Source organism: Schistocerca cancellata, chromosome 7 (genome assembly GCF_023864275.1).
Source record: "Schistocerca cancellata isolate TAMUIC-IGC-003103 chromosome 7, iqSchCanc2.1, whole genome shotgun sequence".
NCBI lineage: Eukaryota > Metazoa > Arthropoda > Insecta > Orthoptera > Acrididae > Schistocerca > Schistocerca cancellata.
The window spans coordinates 111,740,817-111,763,130 of record NC_064632.1 but is presented as its reverse complement, the minus strand read 5'-3'; the positions used below and the strand labels follow the sequence as shown (position 1 = coordinate 111,763,130).

Below are 22,314 nucleotides of genomic sequence, written 5' to 3'. Positions count from 1 at the left end.
AGGCTTAATGAGACTGACAACACTGCAAGTGTTGTAAGAAAATGAAATGCCTACAGCTGTCCATATGATCTTAGATATTGTGTAGCTGCCAGTTCTGGCATTTCAATGTGCCCTCTTCACGCCATAGTAGATGTTGATGGGGTTACACGATCCATACATACCCGCATCAGTGACCAACATACCTTGTTTACACAGACTATCTGTAAACTTCGGTGTCAGCACTCCAACCATCAACTGCAGTCTGTGTAAATCAGTTATGTTGGCCAATGATGTGGGTATATATGGATCATTTTAACCCCTTCAGCATCAACTATGCCTGAAGATGGCACACTGAAGTGACAAAACTGGTATCTACACAATAAAAGAGATCGTAAGTACGGCTGTAGGCGTTTCACTTTATTACAATAGTGAATGGCCTTGGTGCCCAAGACCTCCAGCCAAAAGGATGGACATACAAAAGCACTACAAGTGAGCTGACAATGCTGTGTTGTTCTACTTGTGTAGACCAATGTTCCTCCAATGCTCAGTCCAGGTTTCAGCTCCATACAGCCATCATGTGATTTCTGAGACTGCCATCAGTGTAGTTGTGTTGTTGTTGGGTGTTACAAAAATGGAAGAACACTATTTAGAGCAATGTTATGCCATCAAGTTTTGTGTCAAACTTCGAGAACCTGCAAATGTGACCTCTGAGAAGTTGAACAGACATATGGTGAATATTCCTTGTCGGGAGCTGAACTTTTTCACCGGCACAAATAATTTTTGAAAGGCCGAGAACATGTTGAAGATGAACCTCGCTTCAACTTCACAAACTGACAAAAATGTCAAACATGTGCATGCTCTAGGAGATCAGACTGACATTTAACAATGAGGATAATTTTGACCAAAGTTTTGCACATGCAAAAGGTATATGCCAAAATGGTGCCAAAAAATTTTACAACTATGCAGAAAGATAACTGCAAAAATCATTTTAATTGAAGCTTTGTTTCACAAATTTTATTATTGTTACTACACAACCTAGGTTTCGGGTTGTAACCCCATTGTCAAGTACATTACTAATTCCAAAGATAATAATGCAAAGATAAACACGATAATAAGGCAAAAATAGTCATTTCAACTTCTTAATGTATCAATCCCTGAGTAATGTAAAATTAGTTCAATGACACTTTTGGCAAATTACATATGGAATTAACAATTCAACAGTTACACTAACATGACTAAACTTACCTAGGAATAAAGTTATGCATCAGCCAAGAACTTTTTATCTACTGTTGGATAATGTCCTATTACGTGATCTTGGACAATGCCTATTCCTACATTGACAGAGAATCATTGCTGGTAGCCACCAATATGACTGTTGTGGCTATCGAAAATACCATGACAGGTGAATGACACCTCATCCATGAACAACATAAACTGGTCAATGGTGTACACTGTTTATCACCTGCTACCTGTTCGAGTGTACAACAGAAACCAGGGATCTTTGCAAGAGTGCAGCAGAACTGCATGTGCCATTGGACAATGTGCAGGGAGACTGGCGATCATCATTCTGAACAATTACTATGCACTACATTATTGTTATGCAGTGTATGTTGTGTGTAACCATAACACAATAAATACTCATTTTCAATCATGTGTTCCCTATCTCAATATAATCGGCTGCGGATCAACAATCTACTACTTCAATCTGACACAGAAGCTTTGAGACACCGTGTATAGATTAACGTCCTCAGACTCGACAAATTTGGGAATGTCACAGACCATCCCAGAATCCACTAGTATGGAAGCTGAAGTTTCCAATTTTGGATTTTTTGCATCAGCAAAGTCCTTCATGTCAATCACTAGCACTTTCTTGAGGAGCTATATGTACCTGAACCTCATCTTTTCTTTTTTTGAAATGTAAAGCTCCCAAACGGTTGTGCTATCAAACCATCACAGCACAAATATTCATCCACAGTTTTCATATACTCTTTTCACAGATTTGTTGGATCATGCTTCTCTGTTTTCCTACTTCGAGACTTATTTTATTCTTCTCAGTAAAATGATCAGAGACTTTTCATCTAATATTTGAAACTGAGGATAACACATCTCACATTTTTATTCAAATTATCTTCAGAAATGGTGTTCCATATCATTTACCTTTATCTGTAATCATCTATAAATTTCAACATGCTTTCTCTGGAGTAACACACATTATTGCACATAAATCACCTTAGAGCACACAACAAAATATACATGGTCCTCAGTTGCCTGTCATCTGCTAAACACCACATGAGATTCCCATCTAATGGAGGAAATTACATGCACAAAAGCACATGTGTAGCTGCACTGTTAGAAATGTGAGTGCATGCACAAAGTTGAACAGAAAAAAGGCATTGCGTACATGCATATTTACAGAGACATTCAAGAAATCATCCTTCATTCACTTCACACACAAATGGAATGGGATGAAACCCCAATATGTTGTACAATGGCAAGTACCTTTTGCCTTGCATTTCAAAGTGGTTTTCAGAATATGGACATAGTTCAGATGCAGACATTTGCATGGTACAGTTTCCCTTACTGGGAACCCATTTGAAAGCTTCCTTTCAAATTCGCTCCATCCAGAAAGTGTACAAAGACTGAAAAGCGTTCGCTTTAGTGAAGATCATCAACCAGTTTTCACTATGTTGTATTTATGAGGATAAGAGAGCACAGCAGACAGAGAACAAGCTTATAAATACACTAGTACCTGTCTCCAATTGGGGAGGCGAGAATGCAGCTACTAGCATTTCCTAGAGGCTCCACAGCACCAAGTCCGAGGTGTGAGCTATTAGATAAGAACTGCCAGCCCATGCGCTTCGCCAGGCTCTGCACTGCAGCTATCTGATGCTGATAAATCTGTAAAACAGATCAGCATGTATTATTTATTTTTTCTGTAGAACAAATGTAAAACCACTATGCAGTCAATGATTGTGCCACTTATGCGAATAATAATCAAATACAACTTGCCACATTAACATTATTATTATTATTATTATTATTATTATTATTATTATTATTATTACAATAACATCAGACAACTCAAGATAGTGCAAATGCTCACATTCAAAGAGATTTAACTTAAGCCAGAAATAGTCTGACTTTCGCATTCCGTTTTGACCTGATATCCCCATTTCTTACAAGTGTACTGAAAGCAGACTATGATTCCTAGGAAAGCAGAAGAAAATTACACAATGGTATGAACTTAAAAGTTTAAATAATGCATAACATTTAAGTACAGCTGTACAAACTTGAGTGTAAAAGTAACAGAAATAGTAAATACACAAGAAAAATCAAGGGGTTTTAGATGCAATCATAGTAACGGTCATTGTTGTGCTCCTGGCCACATATAAGATTATACGCATATTTGTTGCACCAGTTCACCCACTCCAGATTCAGCATCATGCTCATACCATCTTGCTTTGTGAGAAACTTTCATGTTTCATAATATTTACAATGAATTTTACTTACAAGGTGTGTTACTTAAAGAGACTTTTATATCCCCCGAATATTTTGTCTTTTAGTATCACTCATTAATGGACTTGTTTTCTTCTATCATTGTGAATTAACATTTTTTTTCATAATTTCAGTTAGGAGAAAAATTTACATTTTTTTCATAATTTCAGTTACGAGAAAAATGACAAAATCTACAGCTAAATGATGAATTAATGGAAAATTTACAAAGGAAAGAAGAGATTAAACATTAGGCAAATTCATAATATATAGTGATGGGACAACTAACTAGTTTTAACAACTGATTGGCCAGGCAACTATTTTCTTTTTGTTCAGTCAGGTCCCCCCCCCCCCCCCCCCCCAGCCGAAAGAAACAACTGAATGAAAACCAGTCTCTCCAGTCACATCAGTTACATCAATGTTTTTCACTCACTTTCTGCGTTTGACTGATTTCACTTAATGTGAGACAACCGACTGACATAAGTCTCCAACAGTTATGTCTGTTATATGAATGTTTTCATTCAGTCTTTGGGTTTAAGTGATTTCATTTAGATATGTTTTCCCTCTCTTTTTCCATCCAGGGAAACGTCCTTGGGGCTGGGCTCATTGTGCTATTGCTGTCAGTCTCCTGCTGCCACCAAGAGAAAAGCTGGGATGTGGAGGCGGCCCAGCCACCAGCACAATGCTGGAACCCGCCCCCACACTAGCGGGCCACATTCTCGTCCCAGCTGCACTGCTGGCAGCAGCAGAAGACTGACATGGAGCACACAGAAAGCACACACAGTCAAATGGTAATCATCCCACTTTTTCAGTAAAACAGAACGCAAACAGTCACTAAAATCTGGCAATGTTCCTTACTTCTTCACACACACATAAGGGAGCTTTTGCACTCATTTTTATACTGCCAACAACACATCAGCTTCATTAGTTATGTGTTAACTGCCTCTGGAACAACTTAATCTACAGCAAAATATTAATCAGTTTTAACTCTGACCAACCCCTCCCGTCCCATCCCATCCCTGATGGTAGGGCTACCCTCCATGGAGAGGGGTGGAGGCATTGTGTACCCTGGTTGTATACCATTGCTATAGTTCAACAAATTTCTCTGCATCATACCCTGCAGAACAGTGGCTCGACTGATTAAAAGCATGCTAAGCGATCGGAAGTTCCAGGTAATCACTGGAAGAAACATAAGTAAGGAGAGGAAGCTGAACAACGGATTGCCTCAAGGATCAGTTCTCTCAGCATTACTGTTCAACCTATATCTATCTGATCTACCTGACACTTCATCCAGAAAATACTGCTATGCCGATGACCTGGCTCTAGCCGTAAAACACCAAGAAATGAAGCCAACAGAAGAGATTCTAACCAATGACCTGTCTGCATTAGATAATTACTTCAAAATCTGGAGACTCCAACCCAGTGTGAGTAAAACAGAAGTGCATTGCTTCCATTTAAATAATCGGTTGGTGAATGTAAAACTGAAAGTAAGTTTCAGAGACAGAATTCTTTGTCATAATTGGAACCCAAAATATCTTGGTGTCATCCTGGACTGTACACCATGCTTCAAACAATACCTTCTTAACTTAGCTCAAAAGTTGAGGACTCAAAACAACATCCTCCATAAGCTATGCGAAACTACCTAGGGATCGTCAGCAACCACCCTGTGATCTTCAGTTCTGTACTCAAGTGCTGAGTATTGTGTGCACCTGTTTGAATGAACAGTCATCATACAAGGCTTGTTGACACCCAGCTAAATACACTCCTGGAAATTGAAATAAGAACACCGTGAATTCATTGGCCCAGGAAGGGGAAACTTTATTGACACATTCCTGGGGTCAGATACATCACATGATCACACTTACAGAACCACAGGCACATAGACACAGGCAACAGAGCATGCACAATGTCGGCACTAGTACAGTGTATATCCACCTTTCGCAGCAATGCAGGCTGCTATTCTCCCATGGAGACGATCGTAGAGATGCTGGATGTAGTCCTGTGGAACGGCTTGCCATGCCATTTCCTCCTGGCGCCTCAGTTGGACCAGCGTTCGTGCTGGACATGTAGACCGCGTGAGACGACGCTTCATCCAGTCCCAAACATGCTCAATGGGGGACAGATCCGGAGATCTTGCTGGCCAGGGTAGTTGACTTACACCTTCTAGAGCACGTTGGGTGGCACGGGATACATGCGGACGTGCATTGTCCTGTTGGAACAGCAAGTTCCCTTGCCGGTCTAGGGATGGTAGAACGATGGGTTCGATGACGGTTTGGATGTACCGTGCACTATTCAGTGTCCCCTCGACGATCACCAGTGGTGTACGGCCAGTGTAGGAGATCGCTCCCCACACCATGATGCTGGGTGTTGGCCCTGTGTGTCTCGGTCGTATGCAGTCCTGATTGTGGCGCTCACCTGCACGGCGCCAAACACGCATACGACCATCATTGGCACCAAGGCAGAAGCGACTCTCATCGCTGAAGGCGACACGTCTCCATTCGTCCCTCCATTCACGCCTGTCGCGACACCACTGGAGGCGGGCTGCACGATGTTGGGGCGTGAGCGGAAGACGGCCTAACGGTGTGCGGGACCGTAGCCCAGCTTCATGGAGACGGTTGCGAATGGTCCTCGCCGATACCCCAGGAGCAACAGTGTCCCTAATTTGCTGGGAAGTGGCGGTGCGGTCCCCTACGGCACTGCGTAGGATCCTACGGTCTTGGCGTGCATCCGTGCGTCGCTGCGGTCCGGTCCCAGGTCGACGGGCACGTGCACCTTCCGCCGACCACTGGCGACAACATCGATGTACTGTGGAGACCTCACGCCCCACGTGTTGAGCAATTCGGCGGTACGTCCACCCGGCCACCCGCATGCCCACTATACGCCCTCGCTCAAACTCCGTCAACTGCACATACGGTTCACGTCCACGCTGTTGTGGCATGCTACCAGTGTTAAAGACTGCGATGGAGCTCCGTATGCCACGGCAAACTGGCTGACACTGATGGCGGCGGTGCACAAATGCTGCGCAGCTAGCGCCATTCGACGGCCAACACCGCGGTTCCTGGTGTGTCCGCTGTGCCGTGCGTGTGATCATTGCTTGTACAGCCCTCTCGCAGTGTCCGGAGCAAGTATGGTGGGTCTGACACACCGGTGTCAATGTGTTCTTTTTTCCATTTCCAGGAGTGTATGACAATGCACATAATATCTGGTGCAATCAGATCTACTCCAGTTTATTCGCTTCCACTGTTAACCAGTATAATGCCTCCTGATCTACGCAGATGTACTGCCCTTACGAGAGAATACCACAAGATATCCAGGAATTCTAACCTACCCATGCACAGCGACCTGCCACTTTTGAATTGTAAGAGACTGAAATCATGCCCTCCAACTCTGTGCAATGCTGCTGATACGGTTGCTAAGGATTTCAAAGGTCAGTGGGAAGCAGTGACTGATGGTCGCCTGCATAACACCTTCTCAGGTGCTAAACTTCACTGTGGATTTGACCTACTGCGCAAGACCTGGACTACTCTCAACAGAATCCGTACCGGCCATGGCCGATGCAGGGATGCTCTCTTTAAGTGGAAGAAGCTGCCTAATCCAGCCTGTGACTGCGGGGCTCCATACCACACTCTTCACCACATTGTCAGTGAATGCAGGATTCGAGCCTATCACAGTGCTGAAGAGGACTTCCTACTAGCAACTCCAGATGCTGTGTGCTGGACTGAAGGACTAGATATTCAGTTGTAAAGAAAAACTTAAGTTTCTTGTGTGTCAATATGTTCATATGTATATGTAATGTAATTTGATGATATGTCTGTATTAGCCATACACAAAATAAATAAAGTTCAACTAATGAAAATATTAAAGACTGGTTTCACTCAGAAAAATCAATGGATAGGTCACTCAACTGAAACACTACAGAGGGATTTCAGGTGATGGTTGGTTGGTTGGTTTGGGGAAGGAGACCAGACAGCGTGGTCATCGGTCTCATCGGATTAGGGAAGGATTGGGAAGGAAGTCGGCCGTGCCCTTTCAGAGGAACCATCCCGGCATTTGCCTGGAGTGATTTAGGGAAATCACGGAAAACCTAAATCAGGATGGCCGGACGCGGGATCGAACCGTCGTCCTCCCGAATGCGAGTCCAGTGTCTAACCACTGCGCCACCCCGCTCGGTAATTTCAGGTGAAAGAAAAAAATACATCTTTCAACCAAAAAACTACAGACTGGTTTCTCTTGAAAAGAACAAACAATTAATTCAGTCAATAAAATGGACCATGTCAATTGTTTTTATTCAGTTGCTACCACAGACTCACTTCACTTGAAAAAGATGAATGAATAATAATCTAATCTGTGTTATCACATACTGATGCACTACCGGCAGACATTTGTAAAGGCTGTAAAGGCTGCTTGTGTCTATGTATGAGCGGATGGATATGTGTGTGTGTGCGCGCGCGAGTGTATACCCGTCATTTTTTCCCCCTAAGGTAAGTCTTTCCGCGCCCGGGATTGGAATGACTCCTTACCCTCTCCCTTAAAACCCAAATCCTTTCGTCTTTCCTCTCCTTCCCTCTTTCCTGATGAAGCAACCATTGGTTGCGAAAGCTAGAATTTTGTGTGTATGTTTGTGTTTGTTTGTGTGTGTATCGACCTGCCAGCGCTTTTGTTTGGTAAGTCTCATCATCTTTATATATATAGAGGGAAACATTCCACGTGGGAAAAATATATCTAAAAAGAAAGATGATGAGACTTACCAAACAAGGAGAGGAAAGACTTGCCTTAGGGGGAAAAAAGGACAGGTATACACTCGCACACACACACATATCCATCCACACATATACAGGCACAAGCAGACATTTGTAAAGGCAAAGGCAAAGGCAAATATATATATATATATTTAAAAAGAAAGATGATGAGACTTACCAAACAAAAGCGCTGGCAGGTCGATAGACAATCCTTTTGTCTTTCCTTCTCCTTCCCTCTTTCCTGACGAGGCAACCGTTGGTTGCGAAAGCTAGATTTTGTGTGTATGTTTGTGTTTGTCTGTGTGTCTATCGACCTGCCAGCGCTTTTGTTTGGTAAGTCTCATCATCTTTCTTTTTAAATATATTTTTCCCTCGTGGAACGTTTCCCTCTATTATATATATATATATATATATATATATATATATATATATATATATATATATATATATATATATATATATATATATATATATATATACTGAACTTGAGTACTTAGGACATATCATTAACAGCCAGGGAGTTCACTCACTGTAATCACATTTGCATCCTATCCATGACCTTCCACATCCATTAATGTGCAGGAAGTGCAGCCAGTATTAGGAAAGCTCACGCATTACATCTAATTTACTCTTAATGTTGCTCAAATTGTGGCTCCATGGCACTGTCTGCACAGGAAGAATGTTCGTTTTGGTCGCAAGAGTGTCAGCCTACTTTCCAGAAGTTCAAAGATGCCTTAGCTTTGTGATTCATGCCTTAACTGTTGTCTTGGTTGTAGATACTTCCTTCTGCGGCATCGGTGGAAGTTTTGTCATGCAAATTTGGTGATGTTGACAGGCCAAATGCAAGTTGTTGAACAAAGCTCAATTTAATATTTGTAAATTGAAAAGGAGGCTCTTGCCATTGTCTATTGTGTCACTAAATTTCACCAGTATCTACATCGAGTATAGATTTAAGTGTCAGGAAGTCGTTTCTGAAAGTATTTGTATGGAGTGTAGCCATGTATGTAAGTGAAACACGGACGATAAATAGTTTGGACAGGAAGAGAATAGAGGCTTTCGAAATGCGGTGCTACAGAAGAATGCTGAAGATTAGATGGGTAGTCACATAACTAATGAGGAGGTATTGAATAGAATTGGGGAGAAGAGGAGTTTGTGGCACAACTTGACGAGAAGAAGAGACCGGTTGGTAGGACATGTTCTGAGGCATCAAGGGATCACCAATTTAGTATTGGAGGGCAGCGTGGAGGGTAAAAATCGTAGAGGGAGACTAAGAGATGAATACACTAAGCAGATTCAGAAGGATGTAGGTTGCAGTAGGTACTGGGAGATGAAGAAACTTGCACAGGATAGGGTAGCATGGAGAGTTGCATCAAACCAGTCTCAGGACTGAAGACCACAACAACAACAACAAGATCTTTCTAGCAGAATATTTTACATGGTAAATGACAATTAACCTCTAGAATATCTGCTTAGCCCTTCTCAGTCAGTCAGTCCCAACTCACACAGCACAGGTGCTGCAATGGTGGGCTCTTTTTTTGTCAAGTTATAAATATGGGATTATGTATCTGCCACTTCTAAGTATGCCAATGCAGGTGCTCTTCCTCGCCTTCCGGTTGGCCCAGATTCCACATTCAACAAGTCCTCTGCTCCTTGTTGCTACACTGACGCACAGGACACAGACGCTTTGCGCAGCTTCCTGTTTAACTACTGGAAAATTGTCCAGGCCACAGCAGAGGGTCCTGATTAGCAGATTCTGTTGCGCTACATCCACAATGGTTGACCACGTTTAGGCAGACAGATTTGTAGCTCTGTGGTTTGTCAATATTTTGCCCACACCCCTTTGCAGTTCACCAATGTAACATTTTGCTTGAGACTGATAATGACCAGTCACATGCTTCATTTGCTACACCAAAGTCACCGTAGTGTCATTCACACCACGCAGCTTGTGTGACATCATTACACTTGGAAGAGTCTGGATGCACAAGCTTAACATTTGACTTCTCAGTGCCAAGCCTGTGCTGAACATCAGGCGTCTCAATCTCAGCAGTTCTGCAAATGGCCCAAACCTGAACGACCTTGGCAACATTTGCAATTGGATGTTGCGGGTTCTTACTGGAATAAAAGGCAGCTCAATGTTGTTGACATTGTCGAATGGCTCATTCCACAATCCAGGCCTAGTCATCAATCCTCTGCCTCGAGGGATTGGCTGAAGTGATTGTAACTGACAATGGACCTCAATTTGTTGCCACCCAGTTTGAACAGTTTTGCACCACTTCTGGTATCCACCACATCACGTGTGCACCACTTCACCTACAATCCAGCAGTGAAGGTGACTGCTTTGTAAGAACATTTAAGCAACAGATAGACGATCTTCATGCCTCCCACACATGGGATCAAGCTCTGTTACAGCTCTCCTACAGCTCCCAGCCATGCAATAGTCCATCATCAATAGAGTTCTTACATGCACGGTGGCACTGCACCTAGCTTCAATTTCTATACCCATCACAGTGGACGATGCCCACTCTGCCCAGACAGGTAAAGTAGCAAACTAACAGTTCAGTCTTTTTCAGATTGTATGCTGGGTGGAGATTCTGGGAGCAAGGCACCATTGTACGCCTCCTTGGACGTTCTCTCTTTTTCCAGCAGGAATTGACAGGAGTGCTGACACAACCAGAATAAAATTTGTTCACGGAAATTGCATGATACTGCTACATACTTTGTGCTTCCAGATTTCACGTCTGCCCCGATGCAGCAGTCCCCCACTGTCAGCACCAGTTCCAGAGCTGGTGGAAGATGATAGCCTTTCACGGCCATTGCTGTCTTGACAGCCACCATTGCCTGAGGATGGCCTCTCTTCCCAGCAGCTGTCACACGTGCTGTCTCAGGTCCCTCTGCAGTCATTGAGATACCTCCATCTCCGTTTGCTGCTCTGCCTCTGGATGTGGGTGTGCACCCTCGCCCAGTTTTTTTACTGATGTTCCCAGTAGCGCTTCGGGCATATGCTGTGGTGCAGGTGGGAGCTCGGCAGCAGCCTTAGCTTCAGCTCCTGTCTCCTCACTGCCACCTGCATCCAGCCTTCCCCTCCATCATTGTTTGCTCATCTAAGCTATATGATGACAGTGACGAGGTTGGAGGGGGGGTGGAGGGGAAGGGATGTGGTTTCACATATCAATACCACCCTAACAGCATCCTTAAGTTGGCAATGGGATTGCAAGTATCCATCATCAACCACACCGATAGCAGTCACACAGGATCGGGCGGACCCAGCGATGTGCGCCCACTGAACCATGCCTCCAGTAGCACTGGGCTATGAGTGCCCTCTGCTGCTGCAACATAGCATGACCAACAGCAGCCATTCACCCCTTGGCATTTGGAACCTCTTCGCTACATGATGCTATGCAGATGCCACCTAGTCATGGCTCCACTTTAATACAGATAGCTTCATCCTTGTTGATACTGTAACATCTGGACTCTAGTTCTTGCTGCATTGTTTGTTATGAGTCTTTGTATGCTTAGAGAAATGATAATTAAGTAAATCTTCTGTTTAATGTGTTAACTTGTTTGCTAATCATTTCTGCTCCTCTCCAGCTTTCCTACGACAACAGTTCCAAACCACTCTGTAGCCCACCTCTCCTTACCATTGTGTATGAAGTTGTACACAACACAATCAATACGTAAAGCCACACAACTGAATGAATCAGGTTTTTCGTTTCGTTGCTCCCATATATTAGTTTCACTCAAAAGAATGAAAGAATAATTTAACCAATACATACAATTACAACTGAATGAGATGACTTTTTCACCACAACCAGCTAAATTGATTGTTTCATTTGCTTCTTCCCATCACTGATCATAGACAACAACATTATATTTTGCCAGTGCTAGTCAATGTGCTTTTTGTGTTTTGGGAAAACTTCCTCCGTTCTTCATTTCCTAGGAATCATCTTACTTTACTGAATGTCTGAGAATATGCGCTAAATTGCTGCTGTTGTGGAGAAACACCAGTTTTCTTTTCTTTTTTTTTTATCTCGCATTGTGATTTCGCTATCTGTACAATCTTTTTCTGGAGAAACCAAAATCTAAAAATTCAGGAAAGAATATATATCTCTTTGCTGATCCACCTATGGAAACATTACCTGCATACATCTTCTAAGAAGTGAAATGTGAGATTAGCTGTGCCAGATGTCTTGAATAAAAGGCAGTAACTGAACTTGAAACACACATGTTACTTATTAATGTTTTATGTCACCTTTCCATTATTTTTTGTTTTCTATCAGCTGGTTTGGAGACAATGTAATTTTTCACTTAGTGACATTGCTTACCTGACAGAAAATAAGGTCACGTAACTCCTGGGGCTCATACGACATGTGCATTACTCGGCCATCACGACAGACACATTTGAGAGACTTCTCTCCCACATGCACAATGAGAGAAGTCCGGCAAACTGCGTCATACCCATGAGTCATAATGTTTATTTTTACACATGACTGAGTCGGAGAATTTAAAGCATTCCAGTGTGATATAATGAGTGGATCCTTCACTTCTTTTGCAATAGTGTCCAATACATATTCTGTCCGCAGACGCATGAAGAAGTGTTGAGCTTGCTGAATTATTTGCTCCAAAAGAGTCTGCCTGCAACATACACGAAGAAAATAGGACACCCAGAGAATGAAATAGCATTTCATTAAACTTTTTAAAAACTTTTGTACATGTTAAAGCTGCACTTTTTCTAGATAACAATTTGTCAAATGCATACAAGATCATGTAGAACAGGTCTAGCAGCAAAATGGCGTATTATAATTGAGAGAAATGGGTAAATTGTAAATAACTGAGTACAAGACTAAGTGAAATGTTATTTCTACATGTTTCTTATAGTTTTGCCTTGTTTCCAATCTTCCTCTTTCTCTTATTACAGGCTGCACTCACCAATGACTTCTGATTATAATTGCGATCAGGTCAATCAAACCCTGTAAGGTGACTAATAACTGTGTCACCCTCTTATTGAGGTGCCACTGGATATCAGTATGGAGGGGCATGCTGTCAGCAAACTACTCTCCTATCTGTCAGTGTCAGCTTTCAGCATGGAAGTTCTCCAAAACATAACTCCCTATTTGTCCATATGAGGCTGAATGCTCTCCATTTTAACCCCACCCAATGAGGAACAATACTTAGAAGCACCAGGAACTGAATCCAGGTGTTCCATATAGCAGTCAGCCACAATGAGTCATCAACTATGAAAGCTGGATTTCTTAAAAATTTCTTACTCCTTTCATCTTATAGTCTCGATATTGCTAAATCTTTCCAAGAGATTCTAACAATTCTGTGACATTGTTCTGAATACCAAACATCTATGTGAATCCTTGAAACACACTTATAAGTTAGTTAGTTAGTTAGTTAGTTATGTGTTCCATTGATCAATAGCACAGAAAACTGTTATGATGTGGAACATGTCAAATGCACAAGAAATGGGCACAGGAAACAAGTCTTTTTTTTCTTTTTTGTTTACATTATAGTGTTATACCTAAATATTTCTATTATCTATCCCATTCCCTTTAACGGCACAAAATGCACATATTATATTTCCAGATTTATTTACTCATACTCAGGAATTCATCTATGGTATAGAAGGAGTTGTCAAGGAGGTATGATTTCAATTTGTTTTTTAAACTATTACTGCTGTCTGTCAGACATTTTATTTCATCTGGTAATTTATCAAAGACTTTTATAGCAGCTTATTTTACCCCTTTCTGTGCCAAAGACAGGTTAAGTAAAGGATAGTGTAGGTCTCTCTTTGTTCTGGTATTGTAATCATGAATGGCGCTGTTGATTTAAACTGGTTCATGTTGTTGAGAAAAAAATTCATTACTGAGTAAATGTACTGTGAAGCAGTTGTAAGAATTCCTAACCTTTTAAACAGATGCCTACAAGATGTGCGACTATGAACCCCACACATTATTATAACTAGTTTCTTTCGAGCTGTGAATACCTTCTGCCTAAGTGTTGAGTTGCACCAGAATATCATTCCTTATGACATTGGAGAGTGGAAGTATGCAAAGTATGTTAGCTTACTAATTTCTACATCCTCAAAATTGGCAATTATTCCTATTGCAAAAGTTGCTGAACCTAGTCGCTTTAGGAGATCCAAAATATGAATTTTCCAATTAAGATTCTCAGCTATATGTACACCCAAAAACTTAGTACGCTCTACCCTGGCTACTGACTTCTTTTGATGTGTTATGTTTATTGAAGAAATTATACTTTTTGCAGCAGAAAATTGGATGTACTGAGTTTTTTCAAAGTTCAGAGCAAGCCCTTTCGCAGAAAGCCAATAAATAACTTTTCCAAATACCTTATTTGTATCATTTTCTATCGAACTTTCTTTTACTGGATTAATAATTATGCTTGTATCATCAACAAACAGCGTCAGTTCAGCATCTTGTTTCACATAAGAAGGAATATCATTCACATATATCAAGAACAGGAGGGGCCCATGATCGAACCTTGTGGAACACCTAATGTAATTTCACCCCAGTTAGATGAAGTGGCAAACTCCTTTGAATCACCTGAAGCATATAAAGAGACTTTTTGCTTCCTGTTCTGTAAAATAACTTAAACCACTCATATGCTGTTCTATTTATACCATAGAATTGTAATTTCTCTAACATAATGTCATGGTTCACACAATCAAATGCTTTGGATAAGTCACAGAATATTCCTACTGGTGACATTTTACTATTTAAAGACTCTATTATGTGGACAGTGAAATTTTATATTGCTGTCTCAGTGGAACAGCATTTCTGAAATCTGAATTGTGATTTACTAAGTATCCCATTACTGTTGAGATGGCTAGCATAGGGAATCACAGATAACATTCTAAAATGCATGAGTGAATTCATCCTTCCAAAGTGTCTGTAATTTAATTCTGGTAAAGTATCATAACAAATCTTGATCTACACATACTTCATTAAGCATAAATTTGAAAAATCTTTGTCACAGAATTTCTCATGAATATGGAAAACGATGTTCCTAAAGTCTGTAGCTTGGCAATAAATGTAGGAAATTCTGACGATATGTTCACAGGGATTTTAAACTCATTCAGTTTTTATAATGTAGGACCATTTAACAATAACAATAACAATAACAATAACACACACACACACACTTATTTTAGCCAGTTGAATGCCACGAATTCAGTTTGGCAGGTATGATGGGGTGAAAGGTTGTGTCCACTGGACTGGGCGAGGGGAGAAAATAGCTGGTGAGTGAGATGGTGTGTTGGAGAATGATGATTAATAGATCAGAGGAAGGCAGCAGGCATACAAGATAGGAATGTGGGTGGGAGAAGCAGCAGATGCCTGGAATAGAAAAGCAACACATGGACACCAGAACTGTTGAGTTCATGCAGCGCACAATGGTGATGGCATGGGGGAGTAGACTGTGAGTGGGTGATAAAACAGAGGTAGGGAAGAGTGTGTGGAAGCAGGCAGTTAGTGAAGGTTATGGGAACAAAGGATCCGTTGCAAGGAAATTTCCCATCTATGTAGTACAGAAAAATTGGTGCTGGGGGGAGGGAGGGGGGGGGGGGGGGGGGGAATCAGATGGCATGTGTTGTAAAGCAACCACTGAAATCAAACATGGTGTGCTCAGCAGCATTTTCCACAACTTGGTGGTCAACTCGATTCTTGGCCCCAGTTTGACAGTGGCCATTCGTTCGGGTGGACAGTTAGTTGGTAGTCATGGTCATATAAAATGCAATGCAGCAACTGTAGTAGAGCTGATATATGACAAGGTTGCTTTCACATGTGACCCCGGGATAAGATAAGCCTGTAATGGGACTGGAGTAGGATCTGCAGGGTTGGTGAATTGGATGGTCTTGCACTTGGGTCTTCCAGAGAAATTTGATGCATGTGTCAAGGGGTTGGGAGTGCATGCGGCATAGGAATGAACCAGGATATTGTGTACATTGTCTGCTGGCAGAATACCACTTTAGAATGGATGGGAAGGATTGTGTGTAGGACTTCCCTGATTTCAAGGCACAATAACAGATAGCAAAGTACTGCCGAAGGATATGGTTCAGTTGTTCCAGTCCGAGATGACATTGGGAAACGAAGGTTGCACCTGGTTTTCAGGGGTGGTAGGGGGAGTTCTCTGGTGACTATGTGTTGCATTTCTATTCTGTTCACCTACTGCTTCTCCCTGCTACATTCCTATCTCGTACACCTGACACCATCCCCTGAGGCGTCAACCACCCCTCCCACTTCCTGCCTCTTTTCTTCCGTTACCCATTCCAACCAGCACAATCCCTCACCCAACCTACTTGAAAACTGCATCCAGTACAATGTAGCTACACACAGGTTTTGTGTGTGTGTGTGTGTGTGGGGGGGGGGGGGGGGGGGTGTTCCTCTAGCTCATAGAGTAAGACCCACATGACATTGGTAAATGAATAATTTTAACATATACAACCTGCAATTATCTCCCAAAAATTTCTTTACATGCAAAGAGCTTTCACTGTCCCTTGCACGGAAGGCCTTAAGAATTATGATTAGCATATCTCATTCTCTTTTTTGAAGGTTGTAATCACAGTGAAGTGACCACTTCAAGCAGTAAGAATGTGAAACACATCATTATCAAAGGTCTTTTGGACATAAAAATACTAAGGGTGGACAGATTTGGTTTCCATTATCTCAGCTGTCGTGCTTTTGAATGCGAACATTTTAGGTTTATTTATCTCCACAGTATGTCTCAAAGGTTTAAACCTCCATCATCAGATGGATTCACAAAATATGGCAGTATACATGAGATGTATTATGATATGAAAGGAACCTGTGACCAGTTCCTCCAAAAAATCATAACACAACACACACACACACACACACACACACACACACACACACACACACACACACATCATACTAACAAATGTAAATCCATCTTATGACGGAGGTTTAAACCTTTGAAAGACATCCTGGAGATAGATAAACAACGACTGGTAACAGTAAGCTTGTTGTTCATTTGACATCTTACTTTTAACTCATATTAGATCAATGATGATGTGACACTGCATCAGAACTGTCACTGACAGATATTTGCTTTTATACTCAAAAGAAATGGGTGGATAATATAAAGAAGTCTTGTGCCCAGAAGGCATCAAGAGAGCACTATGAAGGCAAGGCGACCAGTAACTCATGTACTTTTCAATTATCATCACAGTTGAAATATTAGAAATGGATGTAACAAAATGTGCACTGGACTACCGTGAAGGTTCCAATCCACTTCTTCAATAACAAACAATTCAGCATATGAAGAAGCAGCTGAATTTCAAGAGAGAATCCTTAAGACCATGTTTTGGGAGGGGCATATATAAACAACAGCATTCCGTTTCTACAAAGCTCATAGACATCACTGTTGACTTCAGCATACCCTGGTGTATGTAGCATTGCTCTTCAGTGTTCATCATACCATTTACTGACATTGTTTCTGTTAAGACAAAACAGAAACACCTATGTTGAACATTTCAGACATATTCAAAGTTCGAATATACAGCACCTTCTGGCAGGCTCATCAACCACCAGATCACAGGACACCGTTGGCCTGACCCTGTTGCATAAGATTTTGAAATTAAGTTATCAGAGCAAGCTCGTCACCAAAATTTTTCATGACTACCTGTCAGCCACATTTCCAGAGGAGTTTTAAAGCCAAAGTGAGTGTGGTTACTCAAACTTCAAAAAAAAATTTAAAAAAAAAAAAATAATTTGCTGCGGCTTCCAGGCATTGGGAGGAAGATGATGTCATAAGAAGCTCATGAGCAATTTTAGCAATGCGTGGCTAGGGAGTTGGGTGGGGAAGGGGGGGGGATGGGGAGGTTAAAGATTAATTATTGAGCACCTCACAATAACAACTTTTCTTTCCTCTCTCCTCTCAGCTGTACAGTAAATGCAGTTTTTAAACATTGATAACTTACGCAGAATAATATAAACATAAGTGCTAACGGCCTTGCCGCAGTGGTAACATCGGTACCCGTTAGATCACCGATGTTAAGTGCTGTTGGGCTAGGCTAGCACTTGGATGGGTGACAATCTGGCCTGCCAAGCGCTGTTGGCAAGCGGGGTGCACTCAGCCCTTGTGAGGCAAACTGAGGAGCTACTTGATTGAGAAGTAGCAGCTCTGGTCTTGGAAAATGACATATGATCAGGAGAGAAGTGTGCTGACCACATGCGCCTCCATATCCGCATCCAGTGATGCCTGTGGGCTGAGGATGACACAGCGGCCGGTTGGTACAGTTGGGCCTTTATGGCCGGTTCAGGAGGAGTTTCGTTTTTTACTTTCAATATTAACAAAAGTAACACTCTCTGAAATATACTCATGTTCAGAAAAAACAGAACACCTTGAATGACTAGAGATAGGACTTCCATATTCACAGGACATGTACATCAGTTCCACAGAAATTATTAGCATTTCATGGATCTCAGTTCATCATGTGTCCTGTTGCCTAGTTGGCACAGGGTCCACCAGGGGATCTGATAACTTGTTCCATGTACGATGGCATTGCTGCGTATAAGGTGCAAATGGCATCCTGAGGTATAGCCATCCATACCGCATTCGGATGGTTCCAAAGTTCATTTGTGATGGTTGCCACTGGGTTGCAGCACTGCACCTGTTGTTTCACGATGTCCCACACATTTTCGACTGGCAACAAGTCAGGTGATCTGGCAGGCCAGGGCAAAAGGCAGACATCCTGTGACACCATGAAGGCATGTGTTCATGCAGCAACAGCAACATGTGGTCATGCATTGTCTTGCTGAAAAATTGCATCTGGGGTGTTGCGCAGAAAGGGTATGGCTAGGCTACGGGGTTGCAGGAAGTCATTCACGTAGGTCGCACTGATCACAGTGCCCTGGACATACACCAACTGTGATTTGAGGTTGTACCCAATACAACCCCACACCATAAGGCCTTGAGTTGGCACGATATCTCTTGTGTGAATGCAGTCACAGTGATGCCACTCCCACTGCCTGCATCAAACGAAAATGCAGCCATCATTTTCAAACAAACATAACCTGGATTCATCCAAAAACACTATCTGATGCCATTTCTGTCCCCAGCGATGTTCCACACACCATTGCCATCTAGCATATTTCTACACATTCATCAATAGTAGATGGGAAAGCGGATGAATTGCACATAACCCTGCCATAATAAACGGCAATGGACTGTCACCTCGATAGTGTACAATGTGTTACATTGCTCCACTGTTGCACAAGAGCCAAGGATGGTGCAGATTTGTCCTGCAATGCCATTCAGATGAGGTGTCAGTCTTGTCATGGGGAGGAGGGGGAAGGGGAGGGGGGGGGGAGAGGGGTGGTATGGGTCGTGCAACCTAACCCATCTCATTTTGTCTTACAGCCTTCTATGAACCATTCTGCACACACCCTTTGCACTGCCGAACACGTAGTCCCACACAAGAGGCCATTTTCCGGATGCATTCATCACATTCTCTCACACACTCTCTTTCTAACTCACTGATTTGATGGTACGGTTCACACATACATTTGTGAGGCATCCTGCATGTCTGCTCAAGTCAAACTGATCCATTACCTTTGGTTTATAGTGCCAACGAAAGCGGCAAGCACATTTTAGCAGCAGGTGGTGTTGACCTTAAACCCATGGGCCGATGTGGTTCAAATGCTAATCATTTGTGCAGAACATACTACAGTACATGTCTTGTGAATATGAATGTCCTATCTCCAGTTGTTCAAAGCAATCTATTTTTTTTTTTTTTTTAGTATTTTAAAATTCGTGATTTACAAAGCTCAATAAAATGAAGTTCCAGTGCTAAGAATTCCCTGAAATTTCCCTGATTTTTCTGGGTAATATGTAATTCCCTGAGAAGTCCACATTTTCCAGAAGAATCAGCACCATGTAGAGCTGAAATCAGTGGTAATCCTGAAATCAGAGTCAGCTTTGAAATCTTGTTAATCACACTCAAATGTGCAGCAGAATCAAGATTAGTTAGTAATGTTTTTCACACGAAGATTTTCCTCCTCCTCTATAGAATTATTAAGTACTACTACTTTCAAAGATAATGAGTTACCAAGACAGCACTGAGTGGTATGTCTGCGATAGAAAAATATCAGTTATGAGAAGATAGTATTTTCCTCTACTTCCACTTCAAAACCGCAGTACACAAACAATGACAGTTTGAAATGTAAATACAGATAGTTCACAGCAGAGCATAGGCAGTAATACACGGCAGAGCATAGGCAGTAATAGAAAGTTATCCAGTAACATAAACTGTTGGCAGGGTCTTCACAGACACAATGACAATCATTAAAGAAAAGAAAGAAAAAAATTAAAAAAAAACTTGAGATTGCTATCTTTGTGTGTTATAAAATAGAAAGAGACATTATATAAAGTGTAAGTACAGATCTGTAGGAATGGTAAGGGGGAACATCATGATGACAGTGCATATCAGTCAAATCTCATGCAGTGTTTACAAAGGGCCACTTCATCCAAGCATTGCAGATTTTCCAAAATTAAGGCATGGAAAACATAAACTCAATGCAACATTGAAAGTAAAGCAATTTCAGATCACAGAGGGGATTCAGAATACATTGACTCCTCTCACCACTAATGTATTTTCTGTCTAGCTACTTCTTCTCACTTTCAAATCTTGAATCATACTTACGATTTTGCCATCTCCTGCAGCTCATGACGATCTGCAGCAGTAGGACCAGCAAGAGCTCTCCTTTTGCTGGGTCCGAGAGGGCCAGATGCTGGATGTGGAAATGGATGGTGGGTGTTACGATGGTGAACTTCACGTAACAACTGATGTAAGGAATGCTCCAACACATGATCATGTTCTGACTTTTGTGGTGGAGCAGCAGCAGGTTTTTTGTCTGTTCCTGTGTTATGGCACAGGCCAATAATCAGTTGAATGCCTGGCAGCACCTGAAATGATTTAAGTCTCATTTCCACATTCAAACAGAAGTTCAATGACTAATTACTTACACTGTCCATAACTGCTGTTAGTTGGCATGTGTTCATAGATACTGACCACACACACACACACACACACACACACACACACACACACACACACACACACACACACACACTTTTGTACAAACTGCAACATTCAGAAAGAACTGATCAAATGAATCGAAATTACCAATATATGTACATCAGGGTACAAGAAATATTTGATTAAGACTGCACATGGATAGCAAAATAGCATAGAGGCATATTCAGAAAGCAAGTGTACTAGATTTTTATTCTTTTTTTTTTTAAGTGTCTTTGAAAAAGAATTCAGGGTGCAGACGTGGACAACGAAAAAAAATTCCCAGGTTTTTCCAGGTTAAAAATACACTTTCTCCCAGAGGAAAATACATTTTTCCCGTGTTAAGTAACAGTATACTTTTCCTCAAAGCTGTAAAACTTATCAATCCTTTAAATGGTTGTTGTTTTATACGCCTGTGTAGAATTTCCCGGCACTTTAGAAAATGAAACTCAGGAGAAAAAACAGGTTTTTGAAAGATGTCTGATGTGCAGCAACATGTTCACAGCATATTTTCGTATTATGAAAGTATAAATTCGAATTCCACCAAACACCGCATGTTACTTTCCGAAGGATTGAAATCGAGATTGCGATGCACTTTTGTAAGCCAGTTGTAGCTCATGTCAAGCGACCTCGCCAGCCGATGACAGCGGATATTCAGATCATAGGACACGTGATGTAGTCAGCCGATAGCAAGATCACTCTTAAGCAGCACGAACACACAAATAGGAAAAGGTAATGGTTTAAATTAATATACATATATACATATAATAGAGAGAAACATTCCACGTAGGAAAAATATATCTAAAAACAAAGATGATGAGACTTACCAAACAAAAGCGCTGACAGGCCAATAGACACACAAACAAACACAAACATACACACAAAATTCAAGCTTTCGCAACAAACGGTTGCTTCATCAGGAAACAGGGAAGGAGAGGGAAAGACGAAAGGATGTGGGTTTTAATGGAGAGGGTAAGGAGTCATTCCAATCCCGGGAGCGGAAAGACTTACCTTAGGGGGAAAAAAGGACAGGTATACACTCGCACA

At 41.7% G+C, this 22,314-nt stretch overlaps 1 protein-coding gene across 1 annotated transcript in view; it reads right to left on the bottom strand.

Moving 5' to 3' along the window:
- The window catches only part of LOC126092095 (mediator of RNA polymerase II transcription subunit 17), a 111,787-nt gene that overhangs the window by 32,095 nt on the left and 57,378 nt on the right, over window positions 1-22,314 (bottom strand). Inside the window, exons 7-9 of the mRNA XM_049907518.1 lie at window positions 20,896-21,158; window positions 12,533-12,842; window positions 2,729-2,877 (exon numbers count right to left, since the gene is read on the bottom strand). Coding sequence (XP_049763475.1) covers window positions 2,729-2,877; window positions 12,533-12,842; window positions 20,896-21,158 — 722 coding nt within the window. The remainder of the gene's footprint in view (window positions 1-2,728; window positions 2,878-12,532; window positions 12,843-20,895; window positions 21,159-22,314) is intronic.